This window comes from Mobula hypostoma, chromosome X1, assembly GCF_963921235.1.
Source record: "Mobula hypostoma chromosome X1, sMobHyp1.1, whole genome shotgun sequence".
NCBI lineage: Eukaryota > Metazoa > Chordata > Chondrichthyes > Myliobatiformes > Myliobatidae > Mobula > Mobula hypostoma.
In genome coordinates this window covers 69481783-69500687 of record NC_086128.1, presented here as the reverse complement: position 1 = coordinate 69500687, position 18905 = coordinate 69481783, and the positions used below count along the sequence as shown (strand labels likewise).

General features: G+C 62.9%; 1 protein-coding gene across 1 annotated transcript in view; it reads right to left on the bottom strand.

The window, feature by feature from the left end:
* The window catches only part of LOC134340242 (zona pellucida-binding protein 2-like), a 103122-nt gene extending 84891 nt beyond the window's left edge, over positions 1-18231 (bottom strand). Inside the window, exon 1 of the mRNA XM_063037243.1 lies at positions 18054-18231. Within this exon, the coding sequence (XP_062893313.1) occupies positions 18054-18126 (73 nt within the window). The 5' untranslated portion in view covers positions 18127-18231. The remainder of the gene's footprint in view (positions 1-18053) is intronic.
* Positions 18232-18905: the final 674 nt, after the last annotated feature.

The window sequence follows — 18905 nt, the reverse complement described above, 5'->3', positions numbered from 1 at the left end:
ATAGATGGGATGGGAGTGATGGGGGAAGGAGAAGGGGTATGGGGAGAGATGGGATGGGAGGGTTGAGGGGGGGAAGGTGATGGGGTTTGGGGAGAGATGGGATGGGAGGGGTGAGGGGGCAAGGTGAAGGGGTTTGGGGAGAGATGGGATGGGAGGGGTGTGGGGGGAAGAGATGGGATGGGAGGGGTGTGGGGGGAAGTTGGAGGGGTGTGGGGGGTTTAGGTGAAGGGGTTTGGGGAGAGTTGGGATGGGAGGGGTGAGGGGGGAAGGTGAAGGGGTTTGGGGATTGATGGGATAGGAGTGGTGGGGGGGTTTGGGGAGAGATGGGATAGGAGGGGCGAGGGGGGTTTGGAACCGGGGTGGGGGGAAGGTGAAGGGGTTTGGGGAGAGATGGGAGGGGTGATGGGGGAAGGGGTTTGGGGAGAGATGGGATGGGAAGGGCGTGGGGGGAAGAGATGGGATGGGAGGGGTGTGGGGGGAAGTAGGAGGGGTGTGGTGGGTTTAGGTGAAGGGGTTTGGGGAGAGATGGGATGGGAGGGGTGAGGGGGGAAGGTGAAGGGGTTTGGGGAGAGATGGGAGGGGTGAGGGGGGAAGGTGAAGGGGTTTGGGGAGAGATGGGATGGGAGGGGTGAGGGGGGAAGGTGAAGGGGTTTGGGGATAGATGGGATGGGAGTGATGGGGGAAGGAGAAGGGGTATGGGGAGAGATGGGATGGGAGGGTTGAGGGGGGGAAGGTGATGGGGTTTGGGGAGAGATGGGATGGGAGGGGTGAGGGGGCAAGGTGAAGGGGTTTGGGGAGAGATGGGATGGGAGGGGTGAGGGGGCAAGGTGAAGGGGTTTGGGGAGAGATGGGATGGGAGGGGTGTGGGGGGAAGAGATGGGATGGGAGGGGTGTGGGGGGAAGTTGGAGGGGTGTGGGGGGAAGGTGAAGGGGTTTGGGGAGAGATGGGATGGGAGGGGTGTGGGGGGAAGGTGAAGGAGTTTGGGGAGAGATGGGATGGGAGGGTGTGGGGGGACGGTGAAGGGGTTTGGGGAGAGATGGGATGAGAGGGGTGAGGGGGGAAGGTGAAGTGGTTTGGGGAGAGATGGGATGGGAAGGGCGTGGGGGGAAGAGATGGGATGGGAGGGGTGTGGGGGGAAGTTGGAGGGGTGTGGGGGGTTTAGGTGAAGGGGTTTGGGGAGAGATGGGATGGGAGGGGTGAGGGGGGAAGGTGAAGGGGTTTGGGGAGAGATGGGAGGGGTGAGGGGGGAAGGTGAAGGGGTTTGGGGAGAGATGGGATGGGAGGGGTGAGGGGGGAAGGTGAAGGGGTTTGGGGATAGATGGGATGGGAGTGATGGGGGAAGGAGAAGGGGTATGGGGAGAGATGGGATGGGAGGGTTCAGGGGGGGAAGGTGATGGGGTTTGGGGAGAGATGGGAGGGGTGAGGGGGCAAGGTGAAGGGGTTTGGGGAGAGATGGGATGGGAGGGGTGTGGGGGGAAGAGATGGGATGGGAGGGGTGTGGGGGGAAGTTGGAGGGGTGTGGGGGGAAGGTGAAGGGGTTTGGGGAGAGATGGGATGGGAGGGGTGTGGGGGGAAGGTGAAGGGGTTTGGGGAGAGATGGGATGGGAGGGTGTGGGGGGACGGTGAAGGGGTTTGGGGAGAGCTGGGATGAGAGGGGTGAGGGGGAATGTGAAGGGGTTTGGGGAGAGATAGGATGGGAGAGGTGAGGAGGAAAGGTGAAGGGGTTTGGAGAGAGATGGGATGGGAGGGGTGTGGGGGGAAGGTGAAGAGGTTTGGGGAGAGATGGGATGGGAGGGGTGAGGAGGGAAGGTGAAGGGGTTTGGGGAGAGTTGGGATGGGAGGGGTGAGGGGGGATGTTGAGGGTTTTGGGGTGAGGGGGGAAGGTGAAGGGGTTTGGGGAAAGATGGGATGGGAGGGCTGAGGGGGGAAGGTGAAGAGGTTTGGGAAGAGAACGGATGGGAGGGGTGAGGGGGGAAGGTGAAGTGGTTTGGGGAGAGATGGAATGGGAGGGGTGTGGGGGGAAGGTGAAGGGGTTTGGGGAGAGATGGGATGAGAGGGGTGGGGGGAAGGTGAAGTGGTTTGGGGAGAGATGGGATGGGAAGGGTGTGGGGGGAAGGTGAAGGGGTTTGGGAAGAGATGGGATGGGAGGGGTGTGGGGGGAAGTTGGAGGGGTGTGGGGGGAAGGTGAAGGGGTTTGGGGAGAGATGGGATGTGAGGGGTGTGGGGGGAAGGTGAAGGGGTTTGGGGAGAGATGTGATGCGAGGGTGTGGGGGGAAGGTGAAGGGGTTTGAGGAGAGATGGGATGGGAGGGGTGAGGGGGAAGGTGAAGGGGTTTGGGGAGAGATGGGATGGGAGGAGTGAGGGGGGAAGGTGAAGGGGTTTGGGGAAAGATGGGATGGGAGGGGTGAGGGGGGAAGGTGAAGAGGTTTGGGAAGAGAACGGATGGGAGGGGTGAGTGGGGAAGATGAAGGGGTTTGGGGAGAGATGGGATGGGAGGGGTGGTGGGTTTGGAACTGGGGGGAAGGTGAAGGGGTTTGGGAAGAGAAGAGATAGGAGGAGTGAGGGGGGAAGGTGAAGGGTTTTGGGGAGAGATGGGATGGGAGGGGTGTGGGGGAAGGTGAAGAGGTTTGGGGAGAGATGGGATGGGAGGGTTGAGGGGGGAAGGTGATGGGGTTTGGGGAGAGATGGGATGGGAGGGGTGAGGGGGGAAGGTGAAGGGGTTTGGGGAGAGATGGGAGGGGTGAGGGGGGAAGGTGAAGGGGTTTGGGGAGAGATGGGATGGGAGGGGTGGGGGGGAACGTGAAGGGGTTTGGGGAGAGATGGGATGGGAGTGATGGGGGGAAGGAGAAGGGGTATGGGGAGAGATGGGATGGGAGGGTTGAGGGGGGAAGGTGATGGGGTTTGGGGAGAGATGGGATGGGAGGGGTGAGGGGGGAAGGTGAAGGGGTTTGGGGAGAGATGGGATGGGAGGGGTGTGGGGGGAAGAGATGGGATGGGAGGGGTGTGGGGGGAAGAGATGGGATGGGAGGGGTGTGGGGGGAAGTTGGAGGGGTGTGGGGGGAAGGTGAAGGGGTTTGGGGAGAGATGGGATGGGAGGGGTGAGGGGGGAAGGTGAAGGGGTTTGGGGAGAGATGGGATGGGAGGGTGTGGGGGGACGGTGAAGGGGTTTGGGGAGAGCTGGGATGAGAGGGGTGAGGGGGAATGTGAAGGGGTTTGGGGAGAGATAGGATGGGAGGGGTGAGGGGGGAAGGTGAAGGGGTTTGGAGAGAGATGGGATGGGAGGGGTGTGGGGGGAAGGTGAAGGGGTTTGGGGAGAGAACGGATGGGAGGGGTGAGGGGGGAAGGTGAAGGGGTTTGGGGATAGATGGGATGGGAGTGATGGGGGAAGGAGAAGGGGTATGGGGAGAGATGGGATGGGAGGGTTCAGGGGGGGAAGGTGATGGGGTTTGGGGAGAGATGGGATGGGAGGGGTGAGGGGGCAAGGTGAAGGGGTTTGGGGAGAGATGGGATGGGAGGGGTGTGGGGGGAAGAGATGGGATGGGAGGGGTGTGGGGGGAAGTTGGAGGGGTGTGGGGGGAAGGTGAAGGGGTTTGGGGAGAGATGGGATGGGAGGGGTGTGGGGGGAAGGTGAAGGGGTTTGGGGAGAGATGGGATGGGAGGGTGTGGGGGGACGGTGAAGGGGTTTGGGGAGAGCTGGGATGAGAGGGGTGAGGGGGAATGTGAAGGGGTTTGGGGAGAGATAGGATGGGAGGGGTGAGGGGGGAAGGTGAAGGGGTTTGGAGAGAGATGGGATGGGAGGGGTGTGGGGGGAAGGTGAAGAGGTTTGGGGAGAGATGGGATGGGAGGGGTGAGTGGGGAAGGTGAAGGGGTTTGGGGAGCGTTGGGATGGGAGGGGTGAGGGGGGATGTTGAGGGTTTTGGGGTGAGGGGGGGAAGGTGAAGGGGTTTGGGGAAAGATGGGATGGGAGGGCTGAGGGGGGAAGGTGAAGAGGTTTGGGAAGAGAACGGATGGGAGGGGTGAGGGGGGAAGGTGAAGTGGTTTGGGGAGAGATGGCATGGGAGGGGTGTGGGGGGAAGGTGAAGGGGTTTGGGGAGAGATGGGATGGGAGGGGTGTGGGGGGAAGGTGAAGGGGTTTGGGGAGAGATGGGATTCGAGGGTGTGGGGGGAAGGTGAAGTGGTTTGGGGAGAGATGGGATGGGAGGGTGTGGGGGGAAGGTGAAGGGGTTTGGGGAGAGATGGGATGGGAGGAGTGAGGGGGGAAGGTGAAGGGGTTTGGGAAGAGATGGGATGGGAGGGGTGTGGGGGGAAGAGATGGGATGGGAGGGGTGTGGGGGGAAGTTGGAGGGGTGTGGGGGGAAGGTGAAGGGGTTTGGGGAGAGATGGGATGTGAGGGGTGTGGGGGGAAGGTGAAGGGGTTTGGGGAGAGATGGGATGCGAGGGTGTGGGGGGAAGGTGAAGGGGTTTGGGGAGAGATGGGATGGGAGGGGTGAGGGGGAAGGTGAAGGGGTTTGGGGAGAGATGGGATGGGAGGGGTGAGGGGGTAGGTGAAGGGGTTTGGGGAGAGATGGGATGGGAGGGGTGTGGGGGGAAGGTGAAGGGGTTTGGGGAGAGATGGGATGGGAGGGGTGAGGGGGGAAGGTGAAGGGGTTTGGAGAGAGATGGGATGGGAGGGGTGAGGGGGGAAGGTGAAGGGGTTTGGGAAGAGAAGAGATGGGAGGAGTGAGGGGGGGAAGGTGAATGGGTTTGGGGAGTGATGGGATGGGAGGGGTGGGGGGGGAAGGTGAAGGGGTTTGGGGAGAGATGGGATGGGAGGGGTGTGGGGGAAGGTGAAGAGGTTTGGGGAGAGATGGGATGGGAGGGTTGAGGGGGGAAGGTGATGGGGTTTGGGGAGAGATGGGATGGGAGGGGTGAGGGGGGAAGGTGAAGGGTTTTGGGGAGAGATGGGATGGGAGGGGTGAGGGGGGAAGGTGAAGGGGTTTGGGGAGAGATGCGATGGGAGGGGTGAGGGGGGAAGGTGAAGGGGTTTGTGGAGAGATGGGGGGAAGGAGAAGGGGTATGGGGAGAGATGGGATGGGAGGGTTGAGGGGGGGAAGGTGATGGGGTTTGGGGAGAGATGGGATGGGAGGGGTGTGGGGGGAAGGTGAAGGGGTTTGGGGAGAGATGGGATGGGAGGGGTGTGGGGTATGGTGAAGGGGTTTGGGGAGAGATGGGATGAGAGGGGTGAGGGGGGAAGGTGAAGGGGTTTGGGGAGAGATGGGATGAGAGGGGTGAGGGGGAAGGTGAAGTGGTTTGGGGAGAGATGGGAGGGGTGAGGGGCTTTGGGGAGAGTTGGGATAGGAGGGGTGAGGGGGGTTTGGAACCGGGGTGGGGGGAAGGTGAAGGGGTTTGGGGAGAGATGGGATGGGTGAGGGGGTTTGGGGAGAGATGGGATGGGAGGGATGAGGGGGGGTTTGGAACCGGGGGGAAGGTGAAGGGGTTTGGGGAGAGATGGGATGGCAGGGGTGAGGGGGAATGGTGAAGGGATGTGGGGGAGAGTTGGGATGGGAGGGGTAAGGGGGTTTGGGGAGAGATGGGTTGGGAGAGGTGAGGGGGGAAGGTGGGGGGGTTTGGGGAGAGATGGGATGGGAGGGCTGAGGTGGGGGGAAGGTGAAGGGGTTTGGGGAGAGATGGTAGGGGTGAGGGGGTTTGGGGAGAGATGGGATAGGAGGGGTGAGGGGGGTTTGGAACCGGGGTGGGGGGAAGGTGAAGGGGTTTGGGTAGAGATGGGAGGGGTGAGGGGGGAATGGGTTTGGGGAGAGTTGGGATGGGAGGGGTGAGGGGGGAAGGGGTTTGGGGAGAGTTGGGATGGGAGGGGTGAGGGGGGAAGGTGAAGGGGTTTGGGGATTGATGGGATAGGAGTGGTGGGGGGGTTTGGGGAGAGATGGGATAGGAGGGGCGAGGGGGGTTTGGAACCGGGGTGGGGGGAAGGTGAAGGGGTTTGGGGAGAGATGGGAGGGGTGAGGGGGGAAGGGGTTTGGGGAGAGATGGGAGGGGTGAGGGGGGAAGGGGTTTGGGGAGAGATGGGATGGGAAGGGCGTGGGGGGAAGAGATGGGATGGGAGGGGTGTGGGGGGAAGTTGGAGGGGTGTGGGGGGTTTAGGTGAAGGGGTTTGGGGAGAGATGGGATGGGAGGGGTGAGGGGGGAAGGTGAAGGGGTTTGGGGAGAGATGGGAGGGGTGAGGGGGGAAGGTGAAGGGGTTTGGGGAGAGATGGGATGGGAGGGGTGAGGGGGGAAGGTGAAGGGGTTTGGGGATAGATGGGATGGGAGTGATGGGGGAAGGAGAAGGGGTATGGGGAGAGATGGGATGGGAGGGTTGAGGGGGGGAAGGTGATGGGGTTTGGGGAGAGATGGGATGGGAGGGGTGAGGGGGCAAGGTGAAGGGGTTTGGGGAGAGATGGGATGGGAGGGGTGTGGGGGGAAGAGATGGGATGGGAGGGGTGTGGGGGGAATTTGGAGGGGTGTGGGGGGTTTAGGTGAAGGGGTTTGGGGAGAGTTGGGATGGGAGGGGTGAGGGGGGAAGGTGAAGGGGTTTGGGGATTGATGGGATAGGAGTGGTGGGGGGGTTTGGGGAGAGATGGGATAGGAGGGGCGAGGGGGGTTTGGAACCGGGGTGGGGGGAAGGTGAAGGGGTTTGGGGAGAGATGGGAGGGGTGAGGGGGGAAGGGGTTTGGGGAGAGATGGGATGGGAAGGGCGTGGGGGGAAGAGATGGGATGGGAGGGGTGTGGGGGGAAGTTGGAGGGGTGTGGTGGGTTTAGGTGAAGGGGTTTGGGGAGAGATGGGATGGGAGGGGTGAGGGGGGAAGGTGAAGGGGTTTGGGGAGAGATGGGAGGGGTGAGGGGGGAAGGTGAAGGGGTTTGGGGAGAGATGGGATGGGAGGGGTGAGGGGGGAAGGTGAAGGGGTTTGGGGATAGATGGGATGGGAGTGATGGGGGAAGGAGAAGGGGTATGGGGAGAGATGGGATGGGAGGGTTGAGGGGGGGAAGGTGATGGGGTTTGGGGAGAGATGGGATGGGAGGGGTGAGGGGGCAAGGTGAAGGGGTTTGGGGAGAGATGGGATGGGAGGGGTGTGGGGGGAAGAGATGGGCTGGGAGGGGTGTGGGGGGAAGTTGGAGGGGTGTGGGGGGAAGGTGAAGGGGTTTGGGGAGAGATGGGATGGGAGGGGTGTGGGGGGAAGGTGAAGGAGTTTGGGGAGAGATGGGATGGGAGGGTGTGGGGGGACGGTGAAGGGGTTTGGGGAGAGATGGGATGAGAGGGGTGAGGGGGGAAGGTGAAGTGGTTTGGGGAGAGATGGGATGGGAAGGGCGTGGGGGGAAGAGATGGGATGGGAGGGGTGTGGGGGGAAGTTGGAGGGGTGTGAGGGGTTTAGGTGAAGGGGTTTGGGGAGAGATGGGATGGGAGGGGTGAGGGGGGAAGGTGAAGGGGTTTGGGGAGAGATGGGAGGGGTGAGGGGGGAAGGTGAAGGGGTTTGGGGAGAGATGGGATGGGAGGGGTGAGGGGGGAAGGTGAAGGGGTTTGGGGATAGATGGGATGGGAGTGATGGGGGAAGGAGAAGGGGTATGGGGAGAGATGGGATGGGAGGGTTCAGGGGGGGAAGGTGATGTGGTTTGGGGAGAGATGGGAGGGGTGAGGGGGCAAGGTGAAGGGGTTTGGGGAGAGATGGGATGGGAGGGGTGTGGGGGGAAGAGATGGGATGGGAGGGGTGTGGGGGGAAGTTGGAGGGGTGTGGGGGGAAGGTGAAGGGGTTTGGGGAGAGATGGGATGGGAGGGGCTTGGGGGGAAGGTGAAGGGGTTTGGGGAGAGATGGGATGGGAGGGTGTGGGGGGACGGTGAAGGGGTTTGGGGAGAGCTGGGATGAGAGGGGTGAGGGGGAATGTGAAGGGGTTTGGGGAGAGATAGGATGGGAGAGGTGAGGAGGAAAGGTGAAGGGGTTTGGAGAGAGATGGGATGGGAGGGGTGTGGGGGGAAGGTGAAGAGGTTTGGGGAGAGATGGGATGGGAGGGGTGAGGAGGGAAGGTGAAGGGGTTTGGGGAGAGTTGGGATGGGAGGGGTGAGGGGGGATGTTGAGGGTTTTGGGGTGAGGGGGGAAGGTGAAGGGGTTTGGGGAAAGATGGGATGGGAGGGCTGAGGGGGGAAGGTGAAGAGGTTTGGGAAGAGAACGGATGGGAGGGGTGAGGGGGGAAGGTGAAGTGGTTTGGGGAGAGATGGAATGGGAGGGGTGTGGGGGGAAGGTGAAGGGGTTTGGGGAGAGATGGGATGAGAGGGGTGGGGGGAAGGTGAAGTGGTTTGGGGAGAGATGGGATGGGAAGGGTGTGGGGGGAAGGTGAAGGGGTTTGGGAAGAGATGGGATGGGAGGGGTGTGGGGGGAAGTTGGAGGGGTGTGGGGGGAAGGTGAAGGGGTTTGGGGAGAGATGGGATGTGAGGGGTGTGGGGGGAAGGTGAAGGGGTTTGGGGAGAGATGTGATGCGAGGGTGTGGGGGGAAGGTGAAGGGGTTTGAGGAGAGATGGGATGGGAGGGGTGAGGGGGAAGGTGAAGGGGTTTGGGGAGAGATGGGATGGGAGGAGTGAGGGGGGAAGGTGAAGGGGTTTGGGGAAAGATGGGATGGGAGGGGTGAGGGGGAAAGGTGAAGAGGTTTGGGAAGAGAACGGATGGGAGGGGTGAGTGGGGAAGATGAAGGGGTTTGGGGAGAGATGGGATGGGAGGGGTGGTGGGTTTGGAACTGGGGGGAAGGTGAAGGGGTTTGGGAAGAGAAGAGATAGGAGGAGTGAGGGGGGGAAGGTGAAGGGTTTTGGGGAGAGATGGGATGGGAGGGGTGTGGGGGAAGGTGAAGAGGTTTGGGGAGAGATGGGATGGGAGGGTTGAGGGGGGAAGGTGATGGGACTTGGGGAGAGATGGGATGGGAGGGGTGAGGGGGGAAGGTGAAGGGGTTTGGGGAGAGATGGGAGGGGTGAGGGGGGAAGGTGAAGGGGTTTGGGGAGAGATGGGATGGGAGGGGTGGGGGGGAACGTGAAGGGGTTTGGGGAGAGATGGGATGGGAGTGATGGGGGGAAGGAGAAGGGGTATGGGGAGAGATGGGATGGGAGGGTTGAGGGGGGGAAGGTGATGGGGTTTGGGGAGAGATGGGATGGGAGGGGTGAGGGGGGAAGGTGAAGGGGTTTGGGGAGAGATGGGATGGGAGGGGTGTGGGGGGAAGAGATGGGATGGGAGGGGTGTGGGGGGAAGAGATGGGATGGGAGGGGTGTGGGGGGAAGTTGGAGGGGTGTGGGGGGAAGGTGAAGGGGTTTGGGGAGAGATGGGATGGGAGGGGTGTGGGGGGAAGGTGAAGGGGTTTGGGGAGAGATGGGATGGGAGGGTGTGGGGGGACGGTGAAGGGGTTTGGGGAGAGCTGGGATGAGAGGGGTGAGGGGGAATGTGAAGGGGTTTGGGGAGAGATAGGATGGGAGGGGTGAGGGGGGAAGGTGAAGGGGTTTGGGGAGAGATAGGATGGGAGGGGTGAGGGGGGAAGGTGAAGGGGTTTGGAGAGAGATGGGATGGGAGGGGTGTGGGGGGAAGGTGAAGGGGTTTGGGGAGAGAACGGATGGGAGGGGTGAGGGGGGAAGGTGAAGGGGTTTGGAGAGAGATGGGATGGGAGGGGTGTGGGGGGAAGGTGAAGGGGTTTGGGGAGAGAACGGATGGGAGGGGTGAGGGGGGAAGGTGAAGGGGTTTGGGGATAGATGGGATGGGAGTGATGGGGGAAGGAGAAGGGGTATGGGGAGAGATGGGATGGGAGGGTTCAGGGGGGGAAGGTGATGGGGTTTGGGGAGAGATGGGATGGGAGGGGTGAGGGGGCAAGGTGAAGGGGTTTGGGGAGAGATGGGATGGGAGGGGTGTGGGGGGAAGAGATGGGATGGGAGGGGTGTGGGGGGAAGTTGGAGGGGTGTGGGGGGAAGGTGAAGGGGTTTGGGGAGAGATGGGATGGGAGGGGTGTGGGGGGAAGGTGAAGGGGTTTGGGGAGAGATGGGATGGGAGGGTGTGGGGGGACGGTGAAGGGGTTTGGGGAGAGCTGGGATGAGAGGGGTGAGGGGGAATGTGAAGGGGTTTGGGGAGAGATAGGATGGGAGGGGTGAGGAGGAAAGGTGAAGGGGTTTGGAGAGAGATGGGATGGGAGGGGTGTGGGGGGAAGGTGAAGAGGTTTGGGGAGAGATGGGATGGGAGGGGTGGTGGGTTTGGAACTGGGGGGAAGGTGAAGGGGTTTGGGAAGAGAAGAGATAGGAGGAGTGAGGGGGGAAGGTGAAGGGGTTTGGGGAGAGATGGGATGGGAGGGGTGTGGGGGAAGGTGAAGAGGCTTGGGGAGAGATGGGATGGGAGGGTTGAGGGGGGAAGGTGATGGGGTTTGGGGAGAGATGGGATGGGAGGGGTGAGGGGGGAAGGTGAAGGGGTTTGGGGAGAGATGGGAGGGGTGAGGGGGGAAGGTGAAGGGGTTTGGGGAGAGATGGGATGGGAGGGGTGGGGGGGAACGTGAAGGGGTTTGGGGAGAGATGGGATGGGAGTGATGGGGGGAAGGAGAAGGGGTATGGGGAGAGATGGGATGGGAGGGTTGAGGGGGGGAAGGTGAAGGGGTTTGGGGAGACATGGGAGGGGTGAGGGGGGAAGGGGTTTGGGGAGAGTTGGGATGGGAGGGGTGAGGGGGGAAGCGGTTTGGGGAGAGTTGGGATGGGAGGGGTGAGGGGGAAGGTGAAGGGGTTTGGGGAGAGATGGGATGGGAGGGGTGAGAGGGGAAGGTGAAGGGGTTTGGGAGAGATGGGATGGGAGGAGTGAGGGGGGAAGGTGAAGGGGTTTGGGGAGGAATGGGATAGGAGTGGTGGGAGGGTTTGGGGAGAGATGGGATAGGAGGGGTGAGGGGGGTTTGGAACCGGGGTGGGGGGAAGGTGAAGGGGTTTGGGGAGAGATGGGAGGGGTGAGGGGGTTTGGGGAGAGATGGGATGGGAGGGATGAGGGGTGGTTTGGAACCGGGGGGAAGGTGAAGGGGTTTGGGGAGAGATGGGATGGGAGGGGTCTGGGGGGAAGGTGAAGGGGTTTGGGGAGAGATGGGATGGGAGGGGTGTGGGGGGAAGGTGAAGGGGTTTGGGGAGAGATGGGATGCGAGGGTGTGGGGGGAAGGTGAAGGGGTTTGGGGAGAGATGGGATGGGAGGGTGTGGGGGGAAGGTGAAGGGGTTTGGGGAGAGCTGGGATGAGAGGGGTGAGGGGGAAGGTGAAGGGGTTTGGGGAGAGATGGGATGGGAGGGGTGTGGGGGGAAGGTGAAGGGGTATGGGGAGAGATGGGATGCGAGGGTGTGGGGGGAAGGTGAAGGGGTTTGGGGAGAGATGGGATGGGAGGGTGTGGGGGGAAGGTGAAGGGGTTTGGGGAGAGCTGGGATGAGAGGGGTGAGGGGGGAAGGTGAAGGGGTTTGGGGAGAGATGGGATGAGAGGGGTGAGGGGGAAGGTGAAGTGGTTTGGGGAGAGATGGGATGGGAAGGGCGTGGGGGGAAGAGATGGGATGGGAGGGGTGTGGGGGGAAGTTGGAGGTGTGTGGGGGGTTTAGGTGAAGGGGTTTGGGGAGAGATGGGATGGGAGGGGTGTGGGGGGAAGAGATGGGATGGGAGGGGTGTGGGGGGAAGTTGGAGGGGTGTGGGGGGTTTAGGTGAAGAGGTTTGGGGAGAGATGGGATGGGATGGGTGTGGGGGGAAGGTGAAGGGGTTTGGGGAGAGATGGGATGCGAGGGTGTGGGGGGAAGGTGAAGGGGTTTGGGGAGAGATGGGATGGGAGGGTGTGGGGGGAAGGTGAAGGGGTTTGGGGAGAGCTGGGATGAGAGGGGTGAGGGGGAAGGTGAAGGGGTTTGGGGAGAGATGGGATGGGAGGGGTGTGGGGCGAAGGTGAAGGGGTATGGGGAGAGATGGGATGCGAGGGTGTGGGGGGAAGGTGAAGGGGTTTGGGGAGAAATGGGATGAGAGGGGTGAGGGGGTAGGTGAAGTGGTTTGGGGAGAGATGGGATGGGAAGGGTGTGGGGGGAAGAGATGGGATGGGAGGGGTGTGGGGGGAAGTTGGAGGGGTGTGGGGGGTTTAGGTGAAGGGGTTTGGGGAGAGATGGGATGGGAGGGGTGTGGGGGGAAGAGATGGGATGGGAGGGGTGTGGGGGGAAGTTGGAGGGGTGTGGGGGGTTTAGGTGAAGGGGTTTGGGGAGAGATGGGATGGGATGGGTGTGGGGGGAAGGTGAAGGGGTTTGGGGAGAGATGGGATGCGAGGGTGTGGGGGGAAGGTGAAGGGGTTTGGGGAGAGATGGGATGGGAGGGTGTGGGGGGAAGGTGAAGGGGTTTGGGGAGAGCTGGGATGAGAGGGGTGAGGGGGAAGGTGAAGGGGTTTGGGGAGAGATGGGATGGGAGGGGTGTGGGGCGAAGGTGAAGGGGTATGGGGAGAGATGGGATGCGAGGGTGTGGGGGGAAGGTGAAGGGGTTTGGGGAGAGATGGGATGGGAGGGTGTGGGGGGAAGGTGAAGGGCTTTGTGGAGAGCTGGGATGAGAGGGGTGAGGGGTAAAGGTGATGGGGTTTGGGGAGAGATGGGATGGGAGGAGTGAGGGGGGAAGGTGAAGGGGTTTGGGGAGAGATGGGATGGGAGGGGTGGGGGGGAAGGTGAAGGTGTTTGGGGAGAGATGGGATGGGAGGGGTGTGGGGGAAGGTGAAGAGGTTTGGGGAGAGATGGGATGGGAGGGTTGAGGGGGGAAGGTGATGGGCTTTGTGGAGAGATGGGATGGGAGGGGTGAGGGGGGAAGGTGAAGGGGTTTGGGGAGAGATGGGATGGGACGGGTGTGGGGGGAAGGTGAAGGGGTTTGGGGAGAGATGGGATGGGAGGGGTGTGGGGTAAGGTGAAGGGGTTTGGGGAGAGATGGGATGAGAGGGGTGAGGGGGGAAGGTGAAGGGGTTTGGGGTGAGATGGGATGAGAGGGGTGAGGGGGAAGGTGAAGTGGTTTGGGGAGAGATGGGAGGGGTGAGGGGGTTTGGGGAGAGTTGGGATAGGAGGGGTGAGGGGGGTTTGGAACCGGGGTGGGGGGAAGGTGAAGGGGTTTGGGGAGAGATGGGATGCGAGGGGTGAGGGGGGATGGTGAAGGGGTTTGGGGAGAGGGGGGAAGGTGAAGGGGTTTGGGGAGAGGGGGGAAAGTGAAGGGGTTTGGGGAGAGATGGGAGGGGTGAGGGGGTTTGGGGAGAGATGGGATGGGAGGGATGAGAGGGGGTTTGGAACCGGGGGGAAGGTGAAGGGGTTTGGGGAGTGATGGGATGGGAGGGGTGAGGGGGGGTTTGGAACCGGGGGGGGAAGGTGAAGTGGTTTGGGGAGAGATGGGATGGGAGGGGTGAGGGGGGAAGGTGAAGGGGTTTGGGGAGAGATGGGATGGGAGGGGTGAGGGGGGAAGGTGAAGTGGTTTGGGGAGAGATGGGATGGGAGGGCTGAGGGGGGATGGTGAAGGGGTTTGGGGAGAGATGGGATGGGTGAGGCGGGATGGTGGGGGGGTTTGGGGAGGGATGGGATAGGAGTGGTGGGGTGTTTGGGGAGAGATGGGATAGGAGGGGTGAGGGGGGTTTGGAACCGGGGTGGGGGGAAGGTGAAGGGGTTTGGGGAGAGATGGGAGGGGTGAGGGGGTTTGGGGAGAGATGGGATGGGAGGGATGAGGGGGGGTTTGGAACCGGGGGGAAGGTGAAGGGGTTTGGGGAGAGATGGGATGGCAGGGGTGAGGGGGGATGGTGAAGGGATGTGGGGGAGAGTTGGGATGGGAGGGGTAAGGGGGTTTGGGGAGAGATGGGTTGGGAGAGGTGAGGGGGGAAGGTGGGGGGGTTTGGGGAGAGATGGGATGGGAGGGCTGAGGTGGGGGGAAGGTGAAGGGGTTTGGGGAGAGATGGTAGGGGTGAGGGGGTTTGGGGAGAGATGGGATAGGAGGGGTGAGGGGAGTTTGGAACCGGGGTGGGGGGAAGGTGAAGGGGTTTGGGGAGAGATGGGAGGGGTGAGGGGGTTTGGGGAGAGATGGGATGGGAGGGAGGAGGGGGGGTTTGGAACCGGGGGGAAGGTGAAGGGGTTTGGGGAGAGATGGGATGGGAGGGGAGAGATGGGATGGGAGGGGTGAGGGGGGAAGGTGAAGGGGTTTGGGGAGGGATGGGATAGGAGTGGTGGGGGGGGTTTGGGGAGAGATGGGATAGGAGGGGCGAGGGGAGTTTGGAACCGGGGTGGGGGGAAGGTGAAGGGGTTTGGGGAGAGATGGGAGGGGTGAGGGGGGAAGGGGTTTGGGGAGAGTTGGGATGGGAGGGGTGAGGGGGGAAGGGGTTTGGGGAGAGTTGGGATGGGAGGGGTGAGGCGGGAAGGTGAAGGGGTTTGGGGAGAGATGGGATGGGAGGGGTGAGAGGGGAAGGTGAAGGGGTTTGGGGAGAGATGGGATGGGAGGGATGAGACGGGTTTGGAACCGGGGGGAAGGTGAAGGGGTTTGGGGAGAGATGGGATGGGAGGAGTGAGGGGGGAAGGTGAAGGGGTTTGGGGAGGAATGGGATAGGAGTGGTGGAGGGGTTTGGGGAGAGATGGGATAGGAGGGGTGAGGGGGGTTTGGAACCGGGGTGGGGGGAAGGTGAAGGGGTTTGGGGAGGGATGGGATAGGAGTGGTGGGGGGGTTTGGGGAGAGATGGGATAGGAGGGGTGAGGGGGGTTTGGAACCGGGGTGGGGGGAAGGTGAAGGGGTTTGGGGAAAGATGGGAGGGGTGAGGGGGTTTGGGGAGAGATGGGATGGGAGGGATGAGGGGTGGTTTGGAACCGGGGGGAAGGTGAAGGGGTTTGGGGAGAGATGGGATGGGAGGGGTGTGGGGGGAAGGTGAAGGGGTTTGGGTAGAGATGGGATGGGAGAGGTGTGGGGGGAAGGTGAAGGGGTTTGGGGAGAGATGGGATGGGAGGGGTGTGGGGGGAAGGTGAAGGGGTTTGGGGAGAGATGGGATGGGAGGGTGTGGGGGGAAGGTGAAGGGGTTTGGGGAGAGCTGGGATGAGAGGGGTGAGGGGGAAGGTGAAGGGGTTTGGGGAGAGATGGGATGGGAGGGGTGTGGGGGGAAGGTGAAGGGGTATGGGGAGAGATGGGATGCGAGGGTGTGGGGGGAAGGTGAAGGAGTTTGGGGAGAGCTGGGATGAGAGGGGTGAGGGGTAAAGGTGATGGGGTTTGGGGAGAGATGGGATGCGAGGGGTGAGGAGGGATGGTGAAGGGGTTTGTGGAGAGATGGGATGGGAGGGGTAAGGGGGCAAGTTGAAGGGGTTTGGGGAGAGATGGGATGGGAGGGGTGTGGGTGAAGGTGAAGTGGTTTGGGGAGAGATGGGATGGTAGGGGTGAGGGGGGATGGTGAAGGGGTTTGGGGAGGGGGGGAAGGTGAAGGGGTTTGGGGAGAGGGGGGAAGGTGAAGGGGTTTGGGGAGAGATGGGATGGGAGGGGTAAGGGGGCAAGTTGAAGGGGTTTGGGGAGAGATGGGATGGGAGGGGTGTGGGTGAAGGTGAAGTGGTTTGGGGAGAGATGGGATGGTAGGGGTGAGGGGGGATGGTGAAGGGGTTTGGGGAGGGGGGGAAGATGAAGGGGTTTGGGGAGAGGGGGGAAGGTGAAGGGGTTTGGGGAGAGATGGGAGGGGTGAGAGGGTTTGGGGAGAGATGGGATGGGAGAGATGGGATGGGAGGGATGAGGGTGGGTTTGGAACCAGGGGGAAGGTGAAGGGGTTTGGGGAGAGATGGGATGGGAGGGATGAGGGGGGGGTTTGGAACCGGGGGGAAGGTGAAGGGGTTTGGGGAGTGATGGGATGGGAGGGGTGAGGTGGGGTTTGGAACCGGGGGGGGAAGGTGAAGGGGTTTGGGGAGAGATGGGATGGGAGGGGTGAGGGGGGGTTTGGAACCGGGGGGGAAGGTGAAGGGGTTTGGGGAGAGATGGGATGGGAGGGGTGAGGGGGGAAGGTGAAGGGGTTTGGGGAGAGATGGGATGGGTGAGGCGGGATGGTGGGGGGGTTTGGGGAGGGATGGGATAGGAGTGGTGGGGGGTTTGGGGAGAGATGGGATAGGAGGGGTGAGGGGGGTTTGGAACCGGGGTGGGGGGAAGGTGAAGGGGTTTGGGGAGAGATGGGAGGGGTGAGGGGGTTTGGGGAGAGATGGGATGGGAGGGATGAGGGGGAAGGTGATGGGGTTTGGGGAGAGATGGGATGGGAGGGGTGAGGGGGGAAGGTGAAGGGGTTTGGGGAGAGATGGGATGGGAGGGGAGAGATGGGATGGGAGGGGAGGGGAGAGATGGGATGGGAGGGGTGGGGGGAAGGTGAAGGGGTTTGGGGAGAGATGGGATGGGAGGGGTGAGATGAGATGGGATGGGAGGGGTGGGGGGGAAGGTGAAGGGGTGTTTGGGGAGAGATGGGATGGGAGGGGTGGGGGGGAAGGTGATGAGGTTTGGGGAGAGATGGGATGGGAGGGGTGAGGGGGAAGGTGAAGGGGTTTGGGGAGAGATGGGAGGGGTGAGGGGTGAAGGTGAAGGGGTTTGGGGAGAGTTGGGATGGGAGGGGTGAGGGGGGATGTTGGGGGTTTTGGGGAGAGGGGGGATGGTGAGGGGGTTTGGGGAGAGTTGGGATGGGAGGGGTGAGGGGGGATGGTGAAGTGGTTTGGGGAGAGATGGGATGGGAGGGGTGAGGGGGAAGGTGAAGGGGTTTGGGGAGAGATGGGAGGGGTGAGGGGGAAGGTGAAGGGGTTTGGGGAGAGATGGGAGGGGTGAGGGGGGATGGTGAAGGGGTTTGGGGAGAGTTGGGATGGGAGGGGTGAGGGGGGATGTTGGGGGTTTTGGGGAGAGGGGGGATGGTGGGGGGGTTTGGGGAGAGTTGGGATGGGAGGGGTGAGGGGGTATGGTGAAGGGGTTTGGGGAGAGTTGGGATGGGAGGGGTGAGGGGGGATGTTGGGGGTTTTGGGGAGAGGGGGGATGGTGGGGGGGTTTGGGGAGAGTTGGGATGGGAGGGGTGAGGGGGGATGGTGAAGGGGTTTGGGGAGAGTTGGGATGGGAGGGGTGAGGGGGGATGTTGGGGGTTTTGGGGAGAGGGGGGATGGTGGGGGGTTTTGGGGATAGTTGGGATGGGAGGGGTGAGGGGGTATGGTGAAGGGGTTTGGGGAGAGTTGGGATGGGAGGGGTGAGGGGGGATGTTGGGGGTTTTGGGGAGAGGGGGGATGGTGGGGGGGTTTGGGGAGAGTTGGGATGGGAGGGGTGAGGGGGGATGGTGAAGGGGTTTGGGGAGAGTTGGGATGGGAGGGGTGAGGGGGGATGTTGGGGGTTTTGGGGAGAGGGGGGATGGTGGGGGGGTTTGGGGAGAGTTGGGATGGGAGGGGTGAGGGGGTATGGTGAAGGGGTTTGGGGAGAGTTGGGATGGGAGGGGTGAGGGGGGATGTTGGGGGTTTTGGGGAGAGGGGGGATGGTGGGGGGGTTTGGGGAGAGTTGGGATGGGAGGGGTGAGGGGGGATGGTGAAGGGGTTTGGGGAGAGTTGGGATGGGAGGGGTGAGGGGGGATGTTGGGGGTTTTGGGGAGAGGGGGGATGGTGGGGGGTTTTGGGGATAGTTGGGATGGGAGGGGTGAGGGGGTATGGTGAAGGGGTTTGGGGAGAGTTGGGATGGGAGGGGTGAGGGGGGATGTTGGGGGTTTTGGGGAGAGGGGGGATGGTGGGGGGGTTTGGGGAGAGTTGGGATGGGAGGGGTGAGGGGGGATGGTGAAGGGGTTTGGGGAGAGTTGGGATGGGAGGGGTGAGGGGGGATGTTGGGGGTTTTGGGGAGAGGGGGGATGGTGGGGGGGTTTGGGGAGAGTTGGGATGGGAGGGGTGAGGGGGGATGTTGGGGGTTTTGGGGAGAGGGGGGATGGTGGGGTGGTTTGGGGAGAGTTGTGATAGGAGGGGTGACGGGGGTTTTGGAACCGGGGTGGGGCGAAGGTGACGGGAAACACCGCGTTGGCGGACGGCCGAGGTGTCGAGCGGCGCCTCACCGGGCACGACGCAGAGAAGGACGGCCAGCCCGGCCAGCCGGAGCGGCTGCCCGCCCGCCGCGCTCCTCCCCATCGGTCGGCCGAGCCCCGAAGCGAGCAGGCCGCCCCCGCGCGCGCACCCCGACCCTCCCACCAACCGACCGGCCGGCGCGCGGCGCCGCGCCTGCGCGTCGCGGGAGTCTCCGTGGGTGAGGTTCGAGAATGGCGTAAAGTCAAGGCGCATGCGCCGTTCCGGGATTGAGACGGGAGCGGGAGCAATGGAGCATGCGCGTAGCCGAGTTTGCGGAACGGGAAGCTAAGGCGCATGCTCCTATCTGGGATTTTGGCGGGAGAGGGAGACGGAATCCAAAGCGCATGCGCTTTTCCGGGATTGTGGCGGGAGTTAAAGAGTACAGAGATCAATGGCGCATGCGTCCGGTTCGGAATGGTGTCCAAGTATCCACAGCGCACGCGTGTTGCCGGAACGGAGGGCCGGCGCGCATGCGCTTTCGCCGGAATTGCCTCAGGATCCATGGCGTGTGCTGGGCGTGGTGAGCCTGTGGGTTATGAGCTTTGAGGGGTTTGGCGCCCACTCTGCGCGAGGTGGCCTCTGAGGTCAGCCCCGGTGCCGGAATTTAATTCGGATAGGGGCGAGAATGTTTTACTTCTGTTGTTATATTTATATATGAGGGGAGGTTGGGCTTCTAATTCGAAGGCCGTCCATTCTCCCGCCCTTTCTTTTAATTCGGTCGGCCCCGCCCCTCCCCCGGTCTCCGTGGTGTCAGGTGACGGGCTGACGTCACGCGGCGGCTGCTCTCCCCTCCTCCTCCCACCCCCTCCACCCCGGCAGCCTCACGCGCCGCCGCATCCCTG